General features: G+C 42.7%; 1 protein-coding gene across 1 annotated transcript; it reads left to right on the top strand.

Moving 5' to 3' along the window:
• The first annotated feature begins 363 nt into the window (after positions 1-363).
• Positions 364-17,681, top strand: MC2R (melanocortin 2 receptor). The gene is made up of 2 exons (XM_083747028.1): positions 364-860; positions 12,626-17,681. The coding sequence occupies exon 2, from the start codon at positions 12,732-12,734 to the stop codon at positions 13,719-13,721; it is 990 nt and encodes a 329-aa protein (XP_083603154.1). The 5' UTR covers positions 364-860; positions 12,626-12,731; the 3' UTR covers positions 13,722-17,681.
• The last annotated feature ends 3,391 nt before the right edge of the window (positions 17,682-21,072 follow it).

Raw genomic sequence — 21,072 nt, 5'->3', positions numbered from 1 at the left:
TCGCGGGGGTCGGGCCCTCGAACCACAAAAGTTGTTACAATTGCTATGAAGTAGCAAACAAAAAAACAACACCCCCCCCAAAAAAATACAGTCAAGCTCAATTTGTGTGGAGGAAAAATTCCTCCCTGGCCCTGAATACAGCAACTGATACTTCCACACCGCAGACCCACACAATTTCCTCTGGGTGGGTCTAAACATGCAAACGAGGGAGGCTGGGTGATTCGAAACCAACTGCACTGCCACTTGAGGGGGCAACAGGAGTCTCAAGTCAGCTCCACCCCCAGGGGCCCCCACAATTGGTCAAATTTGCAGGTGGGCCTGATTCAAATCCCATGGCTGGTAGGAGAGAACATGATGTCTCCCACTGGCCATTGGGATACTGGACAAGAAGAGCCCCAGCAATGGCAGCGAGCCGTGTGTAGCCGCAGCTGCTGTGTGACATTGAAAGGCGCCTGGGACTTGTCTTCCTCATGGGCTTTTAACAACAGGCATACACACTGACACAAAGCAAGTTAAACTTTGCCCCTTCTTTATCTCCATGCCAGGTTGGTCTTAATTAGATTTCTATTTTCTTTGACTCCATAGAGTTGTTTGGCACAAAGCAGATGAATTATTTTTAAATGACGTTTCTTCAAGGCTGCAATAACACAACCATTGCCTTTCTCTCTGATTTAGATGTTCTCATCTATTTCTTACGCAAGGGAACTGTTCACTTTTTACAAACAATTTCCCTCCTAGCAGTTGCCATCATGCTGACCTATGTGTTGCTTCTTTTGCTTGGGAGAAATTCCTTTTTCCAGCAAGACTTGTTACAGACATTTCCCCGTCCTTTGTGAAATCTGTGCTGCGATCACTGGAAGGTATGTATAAATCTCAATTGAAATATTTATTGCATTTCTCCCCACGCTTCTCTTTGAAATGATTGTTTCATCTCTCCATTTACTTTCTTGGCCTTTCTGCAATTGGGTCCACATGGAGTGGGCATCTGAGTCTTTTTGCAGACCTTCTGGCTAGGCAGCTCACTTCCTCCATGTGAAACTGGTATCACATGAAGTGTACAATTGGCATTGCTCTACATGTAGGAGCTAAGCCTGCCTTCATTTACAAAATGATTCCTAAGATTTCTGGAGAATTATATTACGTAATTATTTCTGCAGTGCAACAGAGACAGTACTGAACCATCGACCCAACTCTACTGAGTTGCTTCCAGATAACCTGTTTACAGAGCATTCATTCTAATCTCCCTGTAGGGAGATTAGACAACAGCTTTAACAGGTATTTGTGGAGTATTCATTCTGTTTGCGATGAAGTTAGCTGATGCTGCATCAAACAACATTATCGCACATTTTCCCCATCACTTTCCTTATCACAGAAAGTCCAATTTGGAGAGGACAGGGTAGTGGGATTACAGCACAAGAACTGCAAACCAATTTTCATTGCACAACCTTAACTTTACAGTACGTGATTGAACTCCACCAGAAAATGGCAACATTATTGAAACTCTTTTACATTTATTTCCTTGAGCTGCTCATTGCTGCAACCAATCTCCCTACTCCCTAACCCCACAACTCCCCTTGTTCCTTGTGGATCTCCTAAATGCCAATGATTTATGTACGGGCAGAAGGCAGACTGGAAATGAGGTGGCATAATACCTTGGAAGCTACAATCCCCTTGGGAATGTGCAGAGAGTTCTTCACATCACCTTCAAGTACTTAAAAGTTGCAGATCAAACAATTTTGAAAGAGAGAGGAGGCAGACTGGAATGTGTGGCCACTATTCTATGAAGTTATATGATTCCCTCATGATCTGAAGTCAGAAACTTTGTTCTCTGGTGAGCAGAGATACTCACTGCTTTGACTTCTTGTTCAGTAGTAGGTTTTGAGGAGAGAGAAAAAAATCTGTATCATAACGGTGAAATCCTCTTTTAGATGAAAATGAGAATGACTTGTACCAGCCTTCTAATAAGGCACCTGATATTACACGGTGAGGCAGAAAACCAATTCCAGTAGCCTCACTACTGAGTATTTTATTTTTCTCTTTTATACTACTTTGTGACTGTGAACTTAGAGGCAGTTAGCTAATGCATTCAATAAATCAAAATATATAATTTACCCCCTGGATTCTACCATTTAAGGCTGCGGTTTCAGGGTTGAATATTTGATTGTTTCCTCATAAATAGCCTCCACAGAGGTAGCTCAATTAGCCTGTTGAGTCCAAATGATAAATAGCCTTGTGGCAACTTAGCATCTAATAGATTTATTATAGCATACATAAGCTTTTGTGAACCAGAGTCCACTTGGTTTCACAAGATATAAGAAAATTACACATATAAAAATAACGCCTCCCATAGACTATAGGTTCAGCTTGTAAACATGTGTGACGTGGTGCACATTGGAAGACAAAAAAAAATTAATTTCACTGAAATTAAATGACTAAGACCTTGGGGTCACAACAGATAACTTGAAGAAGATTTTGACCCATTGTGTGACAGCTACCCAAAAAAAAAAGGCAAATTCCATGTGAGGAATCATTAGGAAAGGAATGGAAAATAAAACTGCTGATATCACAGCAGCATTATACAAATCTATATTGCAACCACATTTGGAATACTGTATGCTGTTCTGGTTGGCTCACCTCAGAAAGAATATTGTAGAGTTGGAAAAGGTTTGGGAAAGGCAGCCAAAATGATCAAGGGGATGGAATGACTTCCCTTTGAGGAAAAGTTGCAACAATTAGGACCTTTTAATTTAAAGTCAAGTAAAAGATGACATGATAGAAGTTTATAAAATTATGCACAGCATGGAGAAACAGAGAATAATAGAACATGTGGACATCCAACAAAGTGGAATGTTGGAAGACTCGAGAGAGATAAAAGAAAGCACTTATTCATACAGTGCATAGTGAAACTATAGAAGTCGTTCCCATGGGAGACAAGGATGGCCATCAATCTGGATGGCTTTAAAAGAGGATTGGACAAATTCATGGAAGATAAAGCTTTTAGTGGCTGCTAGCTATGCTCTGCTCTGCTTCCCAAGTCAGAGGATGCAAAATGCTTCTGAACACCAACTGCTGGAAACCACAGGAAAGGAGAATGCCCTTCTACTCATGTCCTGCTTGCAGGTTTCTCGCTGGCATCTGGTTGACCACTGTGAGAACAGGATACTGGACCAGATGGGCCATTAGTCTCAACCAGCTGTCTCGTCATAGGTTCTTATGTAACTTTCTTCTCCTCTTTCTTTGGACTAGGAGACATTGCTAAAGGCCTGCATTAACAGGCCTTTATCAAGGAGTTGGACATAACCTAGTTGCAGTTCAGCAATGTACAGAGAGCCAAAGGTCCTCACATCATCTGCTGTAGCCCTATTTAATAATTCATTCTCCCTCTCTCTATCACACACATACACAATTGCCATCATGCAAAGCAGAATGTAGGGATGAATTTGTTGGTTGGCCCAATCCCTATTGCTCGTTCCTGCCCCCATTCCTGCAGCCCCTCAAGTGCTGGGGGTTGAATGTCTGCAGGGAGGAGTCCGTTTTGCTCAAGCAGGCTCCCCATGTGGCGTAAAACCCCTTAGTGGAGACAGCAACTAAACAGGATGTGTGTTTCCTGGTGCAGAGCTCTGACAGCTGCTCCTCACAATGTCCTCTCCGCTTTCCAGATTTAAGAGATAGCTGCTGTGGGAATTCTAGCGTTGCCAGTTGCCAATGTCCTGGTGAACTTTGGGGAGGTGGGAAGAAGGCTGCAGAGGACCAAGATAGTGAAGCAAGATATGTTACTACCCTCCCACATACACTAATGATTTACACGGTTGTTGTATGCATATTATTACCCGGTTAACTATTTCCAGAAATATTAGATGTCCCCACTTCATGCTCATTCCTCTTCTGTGCTACTTATAATACAAACTATTAACAAGTCCTGCTTCTTAAGCTATTTACTGTCAGATTCAGATAAGTGGCAATCATGCTAACTATGAATGCAGGAAAGTAGTATACACTTGTTGTGCTTGCATAATTTATTCTTTACTAAGAATTTGGGTTTCATCAGCTCTGGAACTGCAATTTTTGATGTTACATTTATATTCTATTTCCACCAGTAAACATCTCTCTCATATTCATATATATATATATATATATATATATATATATATATATATAAAATATCTCACAGCTTGGCATTTTAAAATACTCAACTCTAAGCATTCTTATTGCTCTCTCTAGGAAAAGGTTAAAGATGTGATTCCAGTAATTCCACTTGGGCCGGCTATGCTCACACAGACATTAAGTGACATTTAAAAAGCCAAAATTCAGTCTTCTTACAACTTCCAAGGCGGAAATGCTTTCTCACTGATGATATATTTGTGATGGGAAGATTTTGTTAAACACTGCAAAGATGTCTGTGGCTTTTCATGGAGACTTAATAGCTACCATGGCTGCATAACACACTATTTGAAGGCATATTACTTCCCTCAAAAAAAATTCCTGGGAACTGTAGCTTGTTAGGGTGCTAAGAATTGTAGCTGTGTGTGAATAGCAATGAAAGTTCTAAACTTCTAATTTGCCTTTTTGAAATGCTTAGCAATCTGGTTTTTAAAAAAGAAAAGTTTTGATTACATATTTTAAGGGGAATGGTTGTCTGAATGGCTGACTAGCATGTGGCATTTTAGGAAGGCATTCCATGTTATTTTAACAGAGGGTGGCAAGCAGAGTACATTCAAAGCAGCCTTAAGAATAGATAACTTGATTTTTTAAAAAAATGATTAAGAATATATTTTCAGCATATTCTTTCCTTGAAAGAACAGCAAGCTAACTAAACAAAACATTTGTGATAGCTGTCGAACCACAGCATGAAACTAATCAGCAATAAGAACCCTTCAAATACCTCCCAGCAACTTAGATTCACTGAATGAATTCTCTCTCAAACAGCAAATCTGTGTGGTGTTCAAACAAGGAGCTAATTTACTATACTGATTTCCCTGTGATTATTATTTATGTACAGCAGAGAATGTTCCACATGAACTCATGGCTCAATATCAAGGACACACTGTTCTAATTTATTACAGCCAGAGGGTTGAAGGATATTCCTAACATGAAATGATGAAAGTTTAGCAGGCATGTGGATCCTGCTGCCTCCAGTTTCTAGGCACTGTGCTGATCTGAGATAAAGCTCAATGCAGTGAGGGGACATGACAGACACAGATGTTTCTGGAAGTCCTGGCTAAGATGGGAAGTAGTTAACTCCTCCCCTTTCCTGAAACACTATTTGCATTCCTTTCAGGGCTGGCTCCAAAGAGTAGTGACGTTGAGTAGTTGCTGATTTGAGCTTTACAAAAGCCCCACTATCCAAACAGCAGCAGCATTTCTCACTTCATATGAATCACCCATATAGATCAAATGCACTTCAGAGTACTTTCAGTTTGCACAACCCACCATTTGGTTGCTAATGCTCCGTGCCCCAGGGCCCCCAAAATCCTTTGCTGGCAAATATATGTCCTTGGAATAAACATTGTCAGGTACTATATCACCATCAAAAATGAGCCTCCCTCCCTTTCATGCAAGGCTAGTGTCCCATACTGTTCACAAACTGTTCTTCATGAGAATCTCTGTGAAACCCACTTGATATTTCCACACATAAGTAACAGGCTTGCCAGCTATTCCTTTTTCCCCCCAGCAATCCCTCTTGTTTTCACATCATGCCCCTTATTCATGAATACAGCTGTTTGTGGAACATAATGGATGACTCTGAAGTGTTTCAATATGCTACTGCTCCAACTTCCATAGCACAATGTAATGCATATACCAGGGGTTCAGCTTGACTCCATTTGAAATGATAGTAGCATTGAATTCAATTCATTATTTTGACCAAAGGATCTTTCTTGATTACCTGGGGCAAATTACTGCCACTTTGTCACAGTTCCCAGACTTTTTCTGGCTCCTATTAGAATAACTGGGTCCTGCCAGGATAATGTCTCTGCCATTCAAACAATGTGATGCTAGCAAGTTCAGATATGCCAGATACTAGGTCCAAGGCTGAAATGGTAATTAGTGACTCAGATTTGCTTTCTATTATATGTTTCTGAATCAGCTACTAATCTATGGGTAGTGGGATGGACTCATGAGATTAAGTATGCATTAAAGTATAACTCATTTGGGCTAGGGAATGAGATTTTTGAGGAGCGTTGTGTCATCAATGAGCACATCAGTACAAAAGCTACTTTATTATGAACACTGGAAAATTGGTGTGGGGTGTTCAAATAAGGCTTTTAAGATGCATGTCTCAAATTCTACATGGGAAATATTGGGGAAATTAAATTAAAGTAATGCAGGTATCTATTGCTGCTATTAACTCTGCAATCTAGGACAAAGGAAGTTCAGCTGCCATTTTCAAAAGCCTGACTTGTGCTTTAAGCAGCACTGCATGGGAGCAATCAGAAGCAACTTCTGCAAGTCACCTCCAAGCTGAGTTATTATTCCAGCCCTGTTATATTCATAACAGAATAGGAAGTGATCAAAATTCCACTGAAATCTAATGACAAAAGTCCTGAACCTTCTCAGATGCAGGCATCCAGCTGTTTTGGTGATGATTCAAGTGTGAGAAGAAGGTTCATGTCTGAAATTTTCAAGCTGAGCAATTTACTCCAGTGTCAATGGGGACAAGTGTTTCTGGTGATGTTCTGAATGATACAGTACTAATGAAGGAAGAAGCAATTCTTAAATGCAGCATAATTATAACTATATTACTAGATTAAGATAGAATATGATCTTTGTGAAATGTTTCACAATGTAAATCTATCCCCTTGGCATTGTAGAGTACTTTACTGTAGTTATTTTGCAATACCTCGAAAGGGCAGAGAAAGTAATCAATAGGTAGTCATTTTGCAATATATCATTCACACCTAACTGTGCAGATCATAATTATAGCCGTACATTATCTAGCCTGTGCCTAGAGGTCTAAAGAACAAAAACTGACAACAGGCACCACCAACCATGAGAAGAGACTAAAAGATCAATGAAATGACACATTATCTAGAAGTAAATTGCAAGGACTTAGGGAAATTAAAACATGAAGCTGGTGGGGGAAATAAACTGTTTAAAATGTTCTCAGAGCTTTCCGTAAGTTCTACTTTCTGAATACATTTTTGGGATAGAACTATATGAGCGAAGCATGACATTAATTATGTGAAAGCAATGAATGTGCTCATTTAAAAAATGTAAATAGGGAGTGAACCAAGCCATATCAAGGCCATAAGAGTGACTCCTACCACAGTCCCAGAATCCTACCCCAGTTCTGATGTTTGTGGTGGGTAATGTATCAGTAGTAAGGTGTTATTCACTCAAGTATGTAGATCAGGGATGGGGAAATATCTGGTCCTCCAGATGTTGTTGGACTATATATCTCCCCCGACATCTCTGACCATTGGCTATGCTGATTCTGACTGACAGAGCCCCAGTAGTGTTGGAGGGGAAGAGAGCAATGCTTTATTAATTTGTTTGCCTGTGGGTATGCTTTTTTAACCTTGTTGAACAGCAGCTTTAGCTGGTTTCATTCAAATAAACAGCTTTCAGAGTAATGTGATTTAAAGTACATTGCTGCCTTTATAGTCCTAAACCTTTTCTGAGTCACTTGAACTGACATGGCCTCAGGGGACAAGTGCCTTTCCATTTTCACACATAGTCCAGTGTCTTATTTTCAGGATTTATTGACCTCTTAACTTATTGAACCTCATTTCTAGTCTGTATTAAAACCGAGCGATAGATAGGAAATCTCATGGGATACTTATATTAAGTGTCTCAAAAGTGACAGCTCTGCCTCTTGTATTTCTTTGCCTGTTAGCTTTTTAAATTCATGAGATCATGGAGCCCAATAAACTAGTACATGAGCAGTACCTGTCTCCATGTGCCCTAAGGCAAAATAGCCTATTAAAGAGGAGTGAGGTGCCATTATCAGATTATCTTATGAACAATCTTCTGGGGACTGTATTCCAGTAGTGGTTGGTGCTGGAGGAAAAATGCAGAGTTGAACAGAGGAAAAGTGGGCAGAGCAACAAATGCGGCTCTTATGTACCTTCATATAAGGGCACATTCCAGACATGCAAGACCCAGGGATTTCTACACAAACACACATCTCTCTGTCTTCCATCCTGGCAAGTAAGAGGCATCGTTTCTAGTGTTGTACAAACCACCACCCCCTTCCCACAATCTGATTTGGGCCTGATTCAGTGATCTGTTTCCCACTTATCTGCCTGCCAACATCTGCCTGCTTGTCTGGGGCTGGTTTCTGCAGTAGCAGGGTAAGTGCCCCAAGTTTTTGATATGATACATTTGCCCCACATGACTTACTGGCATACGCAAGACAAACTGCTGGTAAAGAGAGACACAGAAAACAGCACACAGCTGTCTACTCCTCTCTCCTCCAGCACATCTTCAAGCAATGTGATTGCACAGTGCTGGGTGAGATTCTAGCCCCGGAGTGGAAGCTGGAACTCCCAGCGAACAAAGTTCTGCTCCTCCTTCCCAGCTCCCCACCTTGGCATTCTTCTTATATGGTGGAGAGCAGAGCAGTGGCGCAGGAAGGGGGCCTGCCCTGGGTGTCATCCAGGGGGGTGACATTCAGCGCACCGCCCACCTGCAACTCCCAAGCCTACTGTCCTCAAGCCATCAGGGAAGGGGGGAGCTGCACCACTTTGCCGGCAGTCTTCCCCCTTCGTTTTGACAGCTTGGGATGCGATTCCCAAGCCTCCCCTGACTCCCAAGTCGGGAGTCAGGGGAGGCTCGGGAGTCATGGGCAAGTGGTGTGCCATTGCCCTGTGCTCCCGGCTGGAGGAGGCAGGTGACAAAATGCCGGGTGGCACTCACCATGGGGCCTGCACCGCGCCCAAGCCACACGTCTCTTCTGGAAGTGATGTGGTAGCTTCGGTGCCTGAAGGCTCCACACTGTCCCAAACGGTCCAGCCGCCACCTCCCCCTCAGCTGTAGGACGGCTGACTGGGAGGAGGCAGGCAGACTCCTCAGAGGCCCAGCGAAGCATCCTGCCCCAGCTGGCTCCGCCCCCGGCTGCAGGGCGCGTGCGCTGCCCTGTGCACCCGAGCAGCTATCCTGTACCTGGGAGGGCACCCTCCATGCCCCGCGCCCCTTGGGAGCACACCCTCCCTGAGCAACGCAGGCATATGCTCCGCTGCTGCCAAAGAGGCTTCTTTCATGTGATTTTGCCGCAAGGTGAAGTCCCTTTATTCTTAAAAGGTAAAGGTAAAGGGACCCCTGACCATTAGGTCCTGTTGTGGCCGACTCTGGGGTTGCGGCGCTCATCTCGCTTTATTGGCCGAGGGAGCCGGTGTACAGCTTACGGGTCAGGTGGCCAGCATGATTAAGCCGCTTCTGGTGAACCAGAGCAGCGCATGGAAACACTGTTTACCTTCCTGCTGAAGTGGTACCTATTTATCTACTTGCACTTTGAAGTGCTTTCAAACTGTTAGGTTGGCAGGAGCTGGGACCGAGCAATGAGAGCTCACCCCGTCGTGGATATTCGAACCGCTGACCTTCTAATTGACAAGTCCTAGGCTCTGTGGTTTAACCCGCAGAGCCACCTGCGTCCCTTTAAATCTCATCTTTTTTACCCCTGTTTTATTCCTGTGATTATTTGCTGCTGACATGGTTTCTGTTTTCTCTGTTTTATATTGATTTGTTTTCCTACCGCTTTTTAAAATTGCATTTTAAATGTTATGGTTTTCCTGCTGTTTTCGTTACCGTATGCTGTGCATTAGCCAGAGAACAGTAGTTGTTGTGGAACTAAGAAATACTATACGTAAATCAATTATTCTATTACCTAAGGGAGGGACGCAGGTGGCGCTGTGGGTTAAAGCCTCAACGCCTAGGACTTGCCGATCGAAAGGTCGGCGGTTCGAATCCCTGCGGCGGGGTGCGCTCCCGCTGCTCGGTCCCAGCGCCTGCCAACCTAGCAGTTCGAAAGCACCTCCGGGTGCAAGTAGATAAATAGGGACCGCTTACCAGCAGGAAGGTAAACGGCGTTTCCGTGTGCGGCTCTGGCTCGCCAGAGCAGCAATGTCACGCTGGCCACGTGACCCGGAAGTGTCTCCGGACAGCGCTGGCCCCTGGCCTCTTAAGTGAGATGGGCGCACAACCCCAGAGTCTGTCAAGACTGGCCCGTACGGGCAGGGGTACCTTTACCTTTTTAAAGGAGGGACACTTTTCGCAGGTGGAAGCAGCAGGGAGAACGATACATTATCTTTTCCCTGGCTGCTCTTTTCCACCTTAATCCCGTCTCCACTGTCTCCCTGCCCCCTAGGATTCCAGTATTGAACAATTCGAGTTTTGCCCAGACAAATGGTGGCAGGAAATGGGTTCAACACCTTCTCCCCTGCCATTTCTCCATGGAAAGGGGGAAGCACATTTTCTCTCAAAGTTGCTTTTGAAACAAACAACAAAATCCCTAAAATTGGCCATAGACTTTGTTACACAAGTTTGCATGTAATGTGCAATTTGCTCCTAATGAAGGTTTTGCAAGTGATCAGCCAGATGGCATCGTTAAATTGCAGACATCAATATTTACAGATTTGATATCCAGCAAATGTAAACAAGGAACACTGGAGGTTTGTGTAGCAATAAATATTGTATTAATTTCTGTAGCAGCTCCAATGTTTGTTCATATAATTTGCTTCTAATAATATCATCAGCCATGTAAGAAGTGCCAGGATTATAAAAAGATGCTGAAGCTTGCCAGGAAGGGAAAGGGAAAACATTTTCATCCAACCTTTTTGAGCCTCAGACTGCAGACTTATGATCATATAAACTTGCCCTAGAGTTTCATTGTAGGTAGCACCATCAAGATCAGTAAAACTTATTTCTGACTGAACATGAACATAATCAGGCTCTGCATGGGTTTAAAATCTGCTTCCACCTACGTGCAGAATTGGCCATTTCTTCCTGTGCAGTTTACTTATGCCTAATGCAAATATTTTATTCTTTTCATTAAATTAATATCATAAGTCTCAGGATATGAAGTTTTAACACATTTGCATAAGGAATTTTTTTATCCCTGAAATTAGGTTAGTAAGATCATGTGAGAAATGACATTTGCCTGTCAATCTTCCATGGTGTTTCTTGTAACTGCTCTGTGATGGGGTGAGGTTTATATTAGCAGGCTAATTTCGGGCGTTTTTTCAAATTGCAGCATCTGATCAAGCTGAGAAAGCTTCATTATTAAAGAAAGAAAATAATAAATTTGCTTTATGGTAACTTTCTCCGGTAAACAATCACTATAATAGTGAGGTGATAGATATTCACACATATGCAATTTACTAATAATGTATACATACACATGTGTACATAGAGACTAAGAGAGAGAGAGAGAGAGAGAGAGAGAGATTCGCACACAATCAACTAACAGCATGAGGGCAGAGTAGGGCCATATTCCCCGGTCCTGTCCTCCCAACATTGCATCCCTACTAGCCCATTGTCTACATGTTGGGAGAGCCAATGGCCATGCCATGTCCTAGAGGGGAACCTGCTTAGGCTTCTCCTAGGATTTATCAGGTTCAACACAGATAGCAGGTTCTTCTCTATGAATGTTTCTTCACAATGTGTAGACAGTGGAAAGTGAAGATATGATCTCCAGGTAATTGGATCATCTCCAAACAATTCGTCCCCAGGTATGGGAAACCTCTGGCCCACCAAATGTTGCTGGACTTCAACTCTTATCATCCCTAACCATTAGGCATGCTTGCTGATGGGAGTTAGAGTCTCACAACATCTGGAAGAAAACAGGTTCACCACCCCTTACCTAAAGAGACATTGACTGGCTATTCTGAATTATTAACCATCTCCCTAACAAAGGAAGAGTTGGCTAGTTGTAACAATATATTATGTACGTATGTACGGTGCCTTCCAGAAGTTGCTGGACTACAATTCCCACAATCCCTGAACAATGGCCATGTACTGATGGGAATTGGACTCCAGCAACATCTGGAATGCACACTTTGGCTATGCCTGGTGTAGCCAGATAGTTTGCTCTGTATCCACTGTGCTTCCCCCTGCTAGTTTAGGAAGCAATGAACACATGACGTTAGCCACAATCCACATATATCCTGTATCAATCTTATCATATCTTATTAAATGTTGTGTTTTGATGCAGTTTCCCCCAGACCAGCTTTCATCCGAATTGAGAAAAGGGTAACCTTGCTGTGGTTTAAGACAGTAATGCATGCACAGCCTTTGTGGTTTTTTCCATCTAACTGACATGGGCTAGAGCACAATGCCTCAATTACTTGGAAAATATTTTTACTCCTCTATATTTATTCCTTTACACAGTTTTGCTCTCACACATCCCAGATGAATATCTGATCAGGGCACTGTACACCTCACAGCAACAGCTAGCATTTCAGCAGAGTGAGTCAAACCAACCATATTGCTCTGAGCTATGTGGGTTCTGTTGCTTCTTCTCAAGCTTGAGTCATACATGGATTAGGGACCAGGCAACTCCCAGTAGCAGCCAAGAACAAAACTTGCAGAATGCTTACATTTTCTAGTCAATATATGTGAACTCAGTCTAAGTTTTCTGTATATTTCAATTTGGTGTTTCTCATTCCTTATTGGTTAACCATTTTTCCAGGTTTACTTCGAATGGTATCGCCATAACAAGATGCTCAGCTGGACACTTTGGCTGTTGCAGAAGGTCAAGCCACAGTGAGTACTGAAATCTATGTGGGTTCAACCTTATGCATCTTCCCTCACCAAAGGTTGCAACCATGAAGATCGACCGAGGTTCTGAAACAACAAGGCTTCTGGGACATACAAATGCTCCTCCATCAGAAAACAACAGTGAGCTCTCAATGAACACCTCCGACTGTGCACAAGTCATTGTGCCAGAAGAAATCTTCTTCACCATTGCCGCTCTAGGAGTACTGGAAAACCTGCTGGTACTCATAGCAGTGGGGAGGAATAAGAATCTGCATTCACCCATGTATATTTTCATTTGCAGCTTAGCTGTTTCAGACATGCTGGGAAGTTTGTACAAGACTCTGGAGAATATCCTCTTCATCATCTTCTGCAAGATGAGATACCTAACATGTCAGGGAGCCTTGGAAAAAACAATGGATGATATTTTAGATTTCATGTTTATTCTATCTTTACTGGGATCCATTTTCAGTCTGTCAGCCATTGCAGCTGATAGATATATAACCATCTTCTACGCACTGCGGTACCATAACATCATGACAATGAAGCGTACTTTAGTGATCCTGGTGGTCATTTGGGCATTCTGTGCTGGGAGTGGCATCGCAGTGGTCATTTTCTCCCATGAAACAGCTACTGTTGTGTCCTTCTCTGTCTTCCTGTGTTTCATGCTCATTTTTATCCTCAGCCTCTATATTCATATGTTCCTTCTTGCACGCTCTCATGCCAAGAAGATTGCTTTGCAGCCTACCAGCTCGGTTCACCAGAGAGCTAACATGAAAGGAGTCATTACTTTAACTGTCTTACTTGGGGTTTTTCTCTGTTGCTGGGCCCCTTTTGTCCTTCATATGCTTCTGATGGCATTTTGCCCACAAAACCCTTATTGCATTTGCTATGGGTCCATTTTTCACGTGAATGGTATACTGATCATGTGCAATGCTGTGATTGACCCCATGATTTATGCATTTCGAAGTCCAGAGCTGAGAAGTACATTTAAGAGATTGTTCTGCTGCCGGAAGCCAAGCTGGACTTAGCCACTGGAACTTCAAAAACAGCATGCAGAGCAACCAGAGCTGCACTGCCATAGAACCATTTGCTTTGTCTTGTAGTACAGTGGTACCTTGGTATTCAAACAGCTTGACTCCCAAACAAACCGGCTCCTGAACGCCACAAACCCGGAAGTGAGTGCTCTGGTTTGCAAACGTTTTTTGGAAGCCAAACATCCGACGCAGCTTCCATGACTTCTGGTTGAAGGCAGGAAGCTCCTGCAGCCAATCAGAAGCCGCAACTTGGTTTTCACACCGTTTTGGGAATGAAAAGGATTCCCGGAATGTATTAAGTTCGAGAACCAAGATATCACTGTATCTCAAAAATAATGTGATGTTGACATCTGAGGGCTACTTTGCCACACAGTGGAGTATAGCAGTGAACCTTGGGCTTATGCATTCTCTCTCACATAGACACTGGTTTTTATTAGAGGCTATATGCACAACATGTGAACCACAGGTTCTCTTCAGTTCCCTGCCAGGTGGCTGAATTATGCTTCTAGACCACATGTGAATCAGCCTTGCTGGAATACACTGCTGCCTACAGAATCTCAAGTCATAATGAATCAATTAGTCTCCAAAGCACCACCATTATCTTTTTGCTGCTAGGCTAACACAGCAACTTTGGAGGGGGGGAATATCTTCATAGGAGATTCAGTTTAGGAAGAGGGTGAATAAAGTGGTGACAGACATGACTTAGATCATGTTTCCCTAACCTCGTTGCCTCCAGATGTTTTGAACTACAGCTCCCACCATCTCTGACCCTTAATCGTACTGGATGGGGCTGCATTTCAAGATGTTCAGAGGGCACCATGTTCAGGAGAGGCTAGCTTGGATACAGTTTGTGGGGGATCAGAAATTAGTCATGTGTGCGCACGATTGGATTCTGATTTGCAAACTTGATTTGGAGGGATTGTTCAAACCACAGTATGCCAGTTTATTCATCACGGCAAAGTATGGCTTCACAAACCAGGAAGTGTTAAGTCACGTGTGTGGACTGAGGGATGGAGAGGAGGAGGGAATGTGTGCATCTATACATGGCTGAGTCCTTAGTCCAGACCATAGATTTCACATATACACACATACACTGCATACTCTAATGTTAGATAGATCTGTATTGTTTCAATTTTAGTGTGTGTGCTACTGAAGTGAGCACATAGATATAAAGACATTTTAGTTAGGTTTTAAACTAAAATAGGCGACAATGAGAAAATGGTGGAAGTTCATTGATTGAAAAGCTTCAGTAGAAAAGATAGAAATGAATTTAGACTTAATCATCCAGGGAACAAATGTTTTTAGTTGAAGACAGCTGTTAGTCATCAAAAGCTCTGTCTTGTTATAAAACACATTAATGTGATTTCTATTAATTACAATTAGTTACACTACTTCAACAGCAGGATCTAAAAACATGGTTAATTTTAGGCATTTCTGAAATCATCTGTAATGTCAGACATTTGAATATTGAACTCCGTATTCTAAACTTGTATGAAAGTTCTACTTCTGACAGTGTACGCAGGAACATCCACTGTGAACTTAGCATTTTGTCTAGCAACATTCAGCTTAGGGAAATAGGCACAGTACTTGCCACCAACTACTACTGTTGTGAATGGTCACTGTGCTTTTTTTTTTAACCCCACTGTTTGTATAATTTCCCTCAATATCCGTATAGTTATAGATAACTACCAACTGAGGACAACATTTCGTACATCAGATAATGTGGGCTCTGCTCCAAGAAAGAGTTTATGCCAATATACATTGACTAGTCTTTAAGGTGCCGTGTGACTCTTGCTGCAACAGACTAACATGGGTACCTATCCTAAGGTGTACTGTATGTGATGTCAAATCTCCTGTGTTGTTCTTCTGGCATATCACCACATATCTAGAGTGTCACTCCTGAAAGATTACTTCTAATCTGACACGTTTAGCTTAGTCAGGTCCTTGTTGATGTTTTCAGACCTGATGCCCTCGTAACCACATATCCCAGTAGCTGATCACAGCAAAAGTGCCTGGGAAGAGAAGTCAGTGCCAACCACTGAATTTATATCCCATGTTTGCAGGCTGAGGTATTCTCCTGCTATGAATGTGAATAGCGCATACTGTGATTTTCTGTTCCAGAATGTTCTGTGCTTACCTCTTGCAAGGCTTCTCTCACCTCATACACTTTAATGGAGGTGTAGCCTCCAGGTGTTGTTGGAGTCCATCAGCCCAGTCAGCATGGTCAAGAGTCAAGGAGGATGAGAGTTAGAGTCCAACAGCATCTGAAAGCAACCATGTTGACTGCCCTTGCTTTAATGTATGCCCAGGTTTATTTGGATCTTTGTAATTATCTTTCTTTTTAATGCCTACTTGGAATACGTGTAATTATTGTTTCAATTAAAAACATAAAACAGCTTTGCTGGATCAATCCATTTCAGAACCCTCTTTCCCAGAGTGGCCAACCACATGCATCTGAGAAGCCCACAAGCAGGAATTCACCTAATAAACCTTTACAATAATCTAAGCCAGTAATCGCTCCTCACATCTTCTGGCAATGAATCCCATACATTTGTTAAGCCTTGTGGAAATAAGTGCTTCTTTTGCCAGCCCTCAATCTGCTACTGCTAATCTGTTTTGTTGACTGACCCCAAATTCTGCTTTTATGAGAATCAGTGAAGAACTTCTCCAGGCACCTTCTTCCACACACAATGCATAATAAAACCTCTGTGCAGCCTGATAGTCATCTCAGTTCTAAAAATAAAAGACTTCTAGTGTTGTTTTCAAAGAACTTTTGCTCAGAGCAGACCCATTGAAATTAATGCCCATTGCTTACATCCATTAATTTCTGGGTTAAAATTTGTTAAATGCAACCTTTAGTACCTTTGCCATTCTCAGTATGGAAGGTGCTTCCACACCATTCCCACTGATCATGTTGACTGCTTTGGAACAATTTGTCATAAATCATTACAGAGGATGATTAACAAAACAAGTAATTAAAAAGCACACCATAGTTCAATGAATCCACAAATGGCTGCAGTAAATACTTTCTGCACAGAGTAGGAGGATTACATGACACTGAAAGGATGAAAGAGACGATGTTTGTTCAAAATAAGCCAGCTCCTATTATTTTTCCATGTCATGCTGCTCCTCTTATGCAGAAAGAGATGTGAACTAGTTAAGGTTTTGTTAGAAATCAGAAAAGAAGAACGAAAGAAAGAAAAGAGTGTAGAAATCTGAAATGGCTCATGAGGAGAGGTCAGTATAATTGACTTGGAAAATTAGAAGTCACTGATGAGTCAGAGCAAAAAGAGAGAGAAAGAATTTGCTGTAGATTGCAAAGTAAAAGCAAGTTCAGGCATTTCATTCACTTTAGCAATCTGCATACTTTAAGCAAATTTCTCACCTCTGTCTATAACTAACCTTGCTAAATCAGGACCGTCACATAGTGACACCAAGCTCTGTGAGAGTGAACACTCTCAGATGATTCCTAATAGACAAGACTCTGGGTAGGGGTTGGAATAACTTGCCCATAGGTATGCTGATCCTCATGGCAAATGTAAAAACTCAGGCAGCTATGGGTTCCCCAATTCATTCCTTGCTGTGATGAAGAGAATCTTTTAATATCTAAATGAAAACTTCTGTTGCATTCTAAGGGTGGAAATGAAAAAGGTGAACAAGCTGCTGCTTGATGACTTTGACAGCAACCTTTGCTGAAGGTTATGAATGATGGCCTTATTTACCAAATATCAAATCCTCCACTTTATTCTAGTGCACCACAGAAACCACTTCTCAGCTCCTTAAAGAAGGAATTTTGCACCGAATGTTGATAGAAATTAATTATGAAAGCATCCAGGTTGTACCTGAAGGTTCAGGCCGTGTGAGTTTTATGTACCATGACCATAATTTTGTGAGTCTTTCAGTAATTATTGACTGTGCCTCATGGATTGCATAATTAAATTGTCTTTACACTCAGTTCTGGAAATTCATTATGGACGACTCAAAGTAATTAACCTCTGCCTGGCTTCAAGCAGGAGTACACCAATCAAAGTAATTAAGTGACAGACAAAGAATTGCAATTAGATAAAATGAAACTATAGACTTGTGGACCTGTTCACGTAGGCGCTGTGCATCCAAATTGTGCAACCAAGTGTGGCTATCAGCACTCCATTAATTTCTGTGGCAGGTACACTTAGGTTCCTCCGACTAGTCTTGCCATCCTCTTGTGTAAAGACATAAGAAAAGCCCTGCTGACTTAGCCAAAGTTCCATCTAGCCTAGCATCCCATTCTCCTAGTGGCCAACCAGATGTCAATGGAAAGCCCACAAGTAGGACATGATGCAATAGTACTCTCCCCACTTGTGTTCCTCAGCAACTGGCATTCAGAGGCTGCTGGCAGTGAAGGCTGAACATAGCCATCTTGACTGGTAACCACTGACAGCCTTATCTTCCATGAACTTGTCCTATCCTAAGGTCTTCCAAGTCAGTGGCCATCACTATATCCTGTGGCCATCATGACATCCATAGAGCATCCAGGTGACAGAACTCTGTTGGCTGAGCCTAAAGGAACTTTGTCTATTTAGTCCTTGCTAATAAAGTCTATCACCTTCCATAACTCCATAGAGCCTGCTCTATAAACTGACTGCTTTAAGTTCATCCTTGGATAGGTTACCATCTAAGAATGAAGACTGGAAATAATAGTATAAATAAATCATGCCAGTTCTCTCTTACATCTGAATGGAGGCAGTATGTCCCTAAACACCCAACAGACTTCCAATAATTCCTTATACCAAAATGTTGTAATTGTTTACATCCAAAGGAAGACTTCTGAACATCAGGGTCCTCCTAAACAGTTCTCAGAACTCTTAAACTACAGCTCCCAGATTTCTCTGAGGGGGAAGGGAGACCATGCCAGATTAAAGTGATATCATACTGCTTTAAAAGTATAGCGTGAATGTGGTCAGATTTTCCACATTTATTTTTTTACTTTCATACATGGGTTAATATATGCATTTTGTAACATCTGAGCAATGGCATGAAGGCTTAAACTGGTGAGGGACGCAGCCCTCCCCTCTAAGTCCACACATAAACACACTGGTTCCACTTTGGATCTCTGCACTGAGAGAATAAAGGTCTGAAGTGGTGCCAGGCCATGTACGTAGGGGATGTTGGGGCCTGGGCCTGGGTCTGGGCCTGGGCCTGGACCAGGACCTGCACACACACACCTCCATCCCCTTCATCTGTTTGTATAACTGCCTGAGCAACACTGAAACATGGGGGGGGGGGGAAGCTGTTCAAAAATGATGGCACAAAATTGCTTTCTTTTTCTTTTTTTTCTTTGTTGGTTTTATAAGAAGCAGTGGTTCCTAATGGAGAACTTACGCCTCCACAAATAAGATTGAAGCCCTCACTGCCATTTGAGGCTTTTGTTTGCGATCCTACCTGTAGAATACAAATGCCTGTATTTATCTCCTTAGCTTTAGCATTCACCATGCTGTAGGATTTTCAGCTATTCTCAACATACATTCAGCCCTAAACACGCCCTCAGCCACAGACAAAAGCCCTCAGTCCTGCATCCTTGGCAACAGTGGCTTACTTGTGAATTGTTGGGACCGACAGAGCTGTCACTTGAGCTTTGTGTGCTTTTGTAAGCTATTTTCTCGAAGCTGAAGCAAAGTTTGCCATTTCTGTTTGATAACAAAAATTGTATGCTACATACAATAAAGGTGGTGGTGGTCAGGCTAGGTGAAAGTTGTGAGGTTGCTGGTATCATCCAGCACCCCTTTTTAAATTTGAACAGCTCAGTGCTACAAATCTAAACAGTCTTCATTCTTAGCTGAGTGGATCTCTAAGGTGACGTGTTCCATTCGAAATGGCAGGACTACCATGGTTACTGTGAAGGATTCCATCTCACATCACTCCAGGATACCACATAATGGCACTAACAATGTGGTTAATTATCATGCCAACTTTGCCAGGCTCTCCCACACTAACCCAAAGCAGCTATTAAGCATGCTATTACCTTAAGCTCTTAAACCTGTGCATTTTCAAAGCAAGCCACAACAAGGCACCATCACAGGAAAAGCTTCACTCACTGAGCTGACTTCTCTGACAGCATACACACCACAAATTTAAAGCACACAACACCCCCAAAAGATTCCTTGAAGCTGTAGTTTGTTATGGGTGCTGAGAATAGTAGTTCTGTGGGGGATAAACTGCAGTTCCCAGGAATAAAAGTATGGCATGTATGCAGCCAAAGTAATATGGACTCTTGAGCTAGAGTGGCCATGTGTCCTGCTGTACAGAGGATAGCTCTCCATTTGCAAGGCTATCAGAGGGCAGCCCGCCATTTGAAGGAGTCTTTGGTTAATTTAAAGGGTGGTCCAAGTCCAGTTTAGTAAAGAGCCATAAGACAGGAGAACAGCATGGACAGCAGACTGAGCAAGAACATTGAGCATTGGGTCACAGTCCTCCCCAGCATGGAAAGTTATCGTTTCATTCCAATTATAGTATTTATTCCTAAATTTCCATGTATAATACATATACATTTTAAAGGTGTCCTGAACCCCTGGCCTACATGGCAGCAAGTCAGTATGTCAAGTCCAAAGTTTGAAGTCCAGGGGTCAATCCATACAGCCAAAGTCCAGGAAACACAGTCCAGGGTTAATCCAAGTAGCCAACACTGAAATCCAGCTGTCAGGATACAGTCCAGAGTTAACCTGAAGCACAGTCCCCTAGAGATCCAGGAGCATCCAAGCCAAGGGCCACCAACATGGGCAGCTGAGCAGACACAGCCCTTCAGTTCTGCTTCCCTTTTGTACTTTGCTGATTTCAGCATCTGGGCTTGATGAGGGATGAGACTCTCATTTGTTCCAAGCCTACTCCAGCTGAGGAATAATACCCCTCCACCCAGAGCTAGCGAGCCCCACCTGGCAAGCTAGGGAGCTGGGCTGTGGGCCCTTGCCTGTCTCAGTCTCCTAGAGTGTGTCTCCTACTAGTCTCTAAACCTCAGAGCCCACCATGTTCATGAGGACAGGGGCCCTCCAGGCTCTGGTGATGGGTCCTGCTGTTCTGGTTCCTGTGCACTGAACCCCATCCCCTCGCCATCCTCCGTCACCCTGTGAGTACTTCCTTTCCCATCCCATGCTTGCCCCGGTGTGTCCCAGTCCCAGCTAAACCCCTCGCTGGGATCTTCTTCCTCCTTCCCATTGTCCTACCAGTTCATGACAAAAGGTAACAAGCAGCCCTAGAGATGGAAACCAGTGCTGTCGCTTCAAAACAGGGGCAACTTTGGGATGAGAGGCAGCTCTTTGTTACATACATTACAGTGGTACCTCAGGTTAAGTACTTAATTCATTCCGGAGGT

Source organism: Podarcis gaigeae, assembly GCF_964106915.1.
Source record: "Podarcis gaigeae genome assembly, chromosome: 7".
Lineage (NCBI taxonomy): Eukaryota > Metazoa > Chordata > Lepidosauria > Squamata > Lacertidae > Podarcis > Podarcis gaigeae.
The sequence above is the reverse complement of the archived record's forward strand: the minus strand, read 5'-3'. Positions and strand labels throughout refer to the sequence as shown.

Bases quoted from the DNA above. Each gene is read 5' to 3' on its own strand.
- MC2R (XM_083747028.1), top strand. From the start codon at position 12,732: ATGCATCTTCCCTCACCAAAGGTTGCAACCATGAAGATCGACCGAGGT.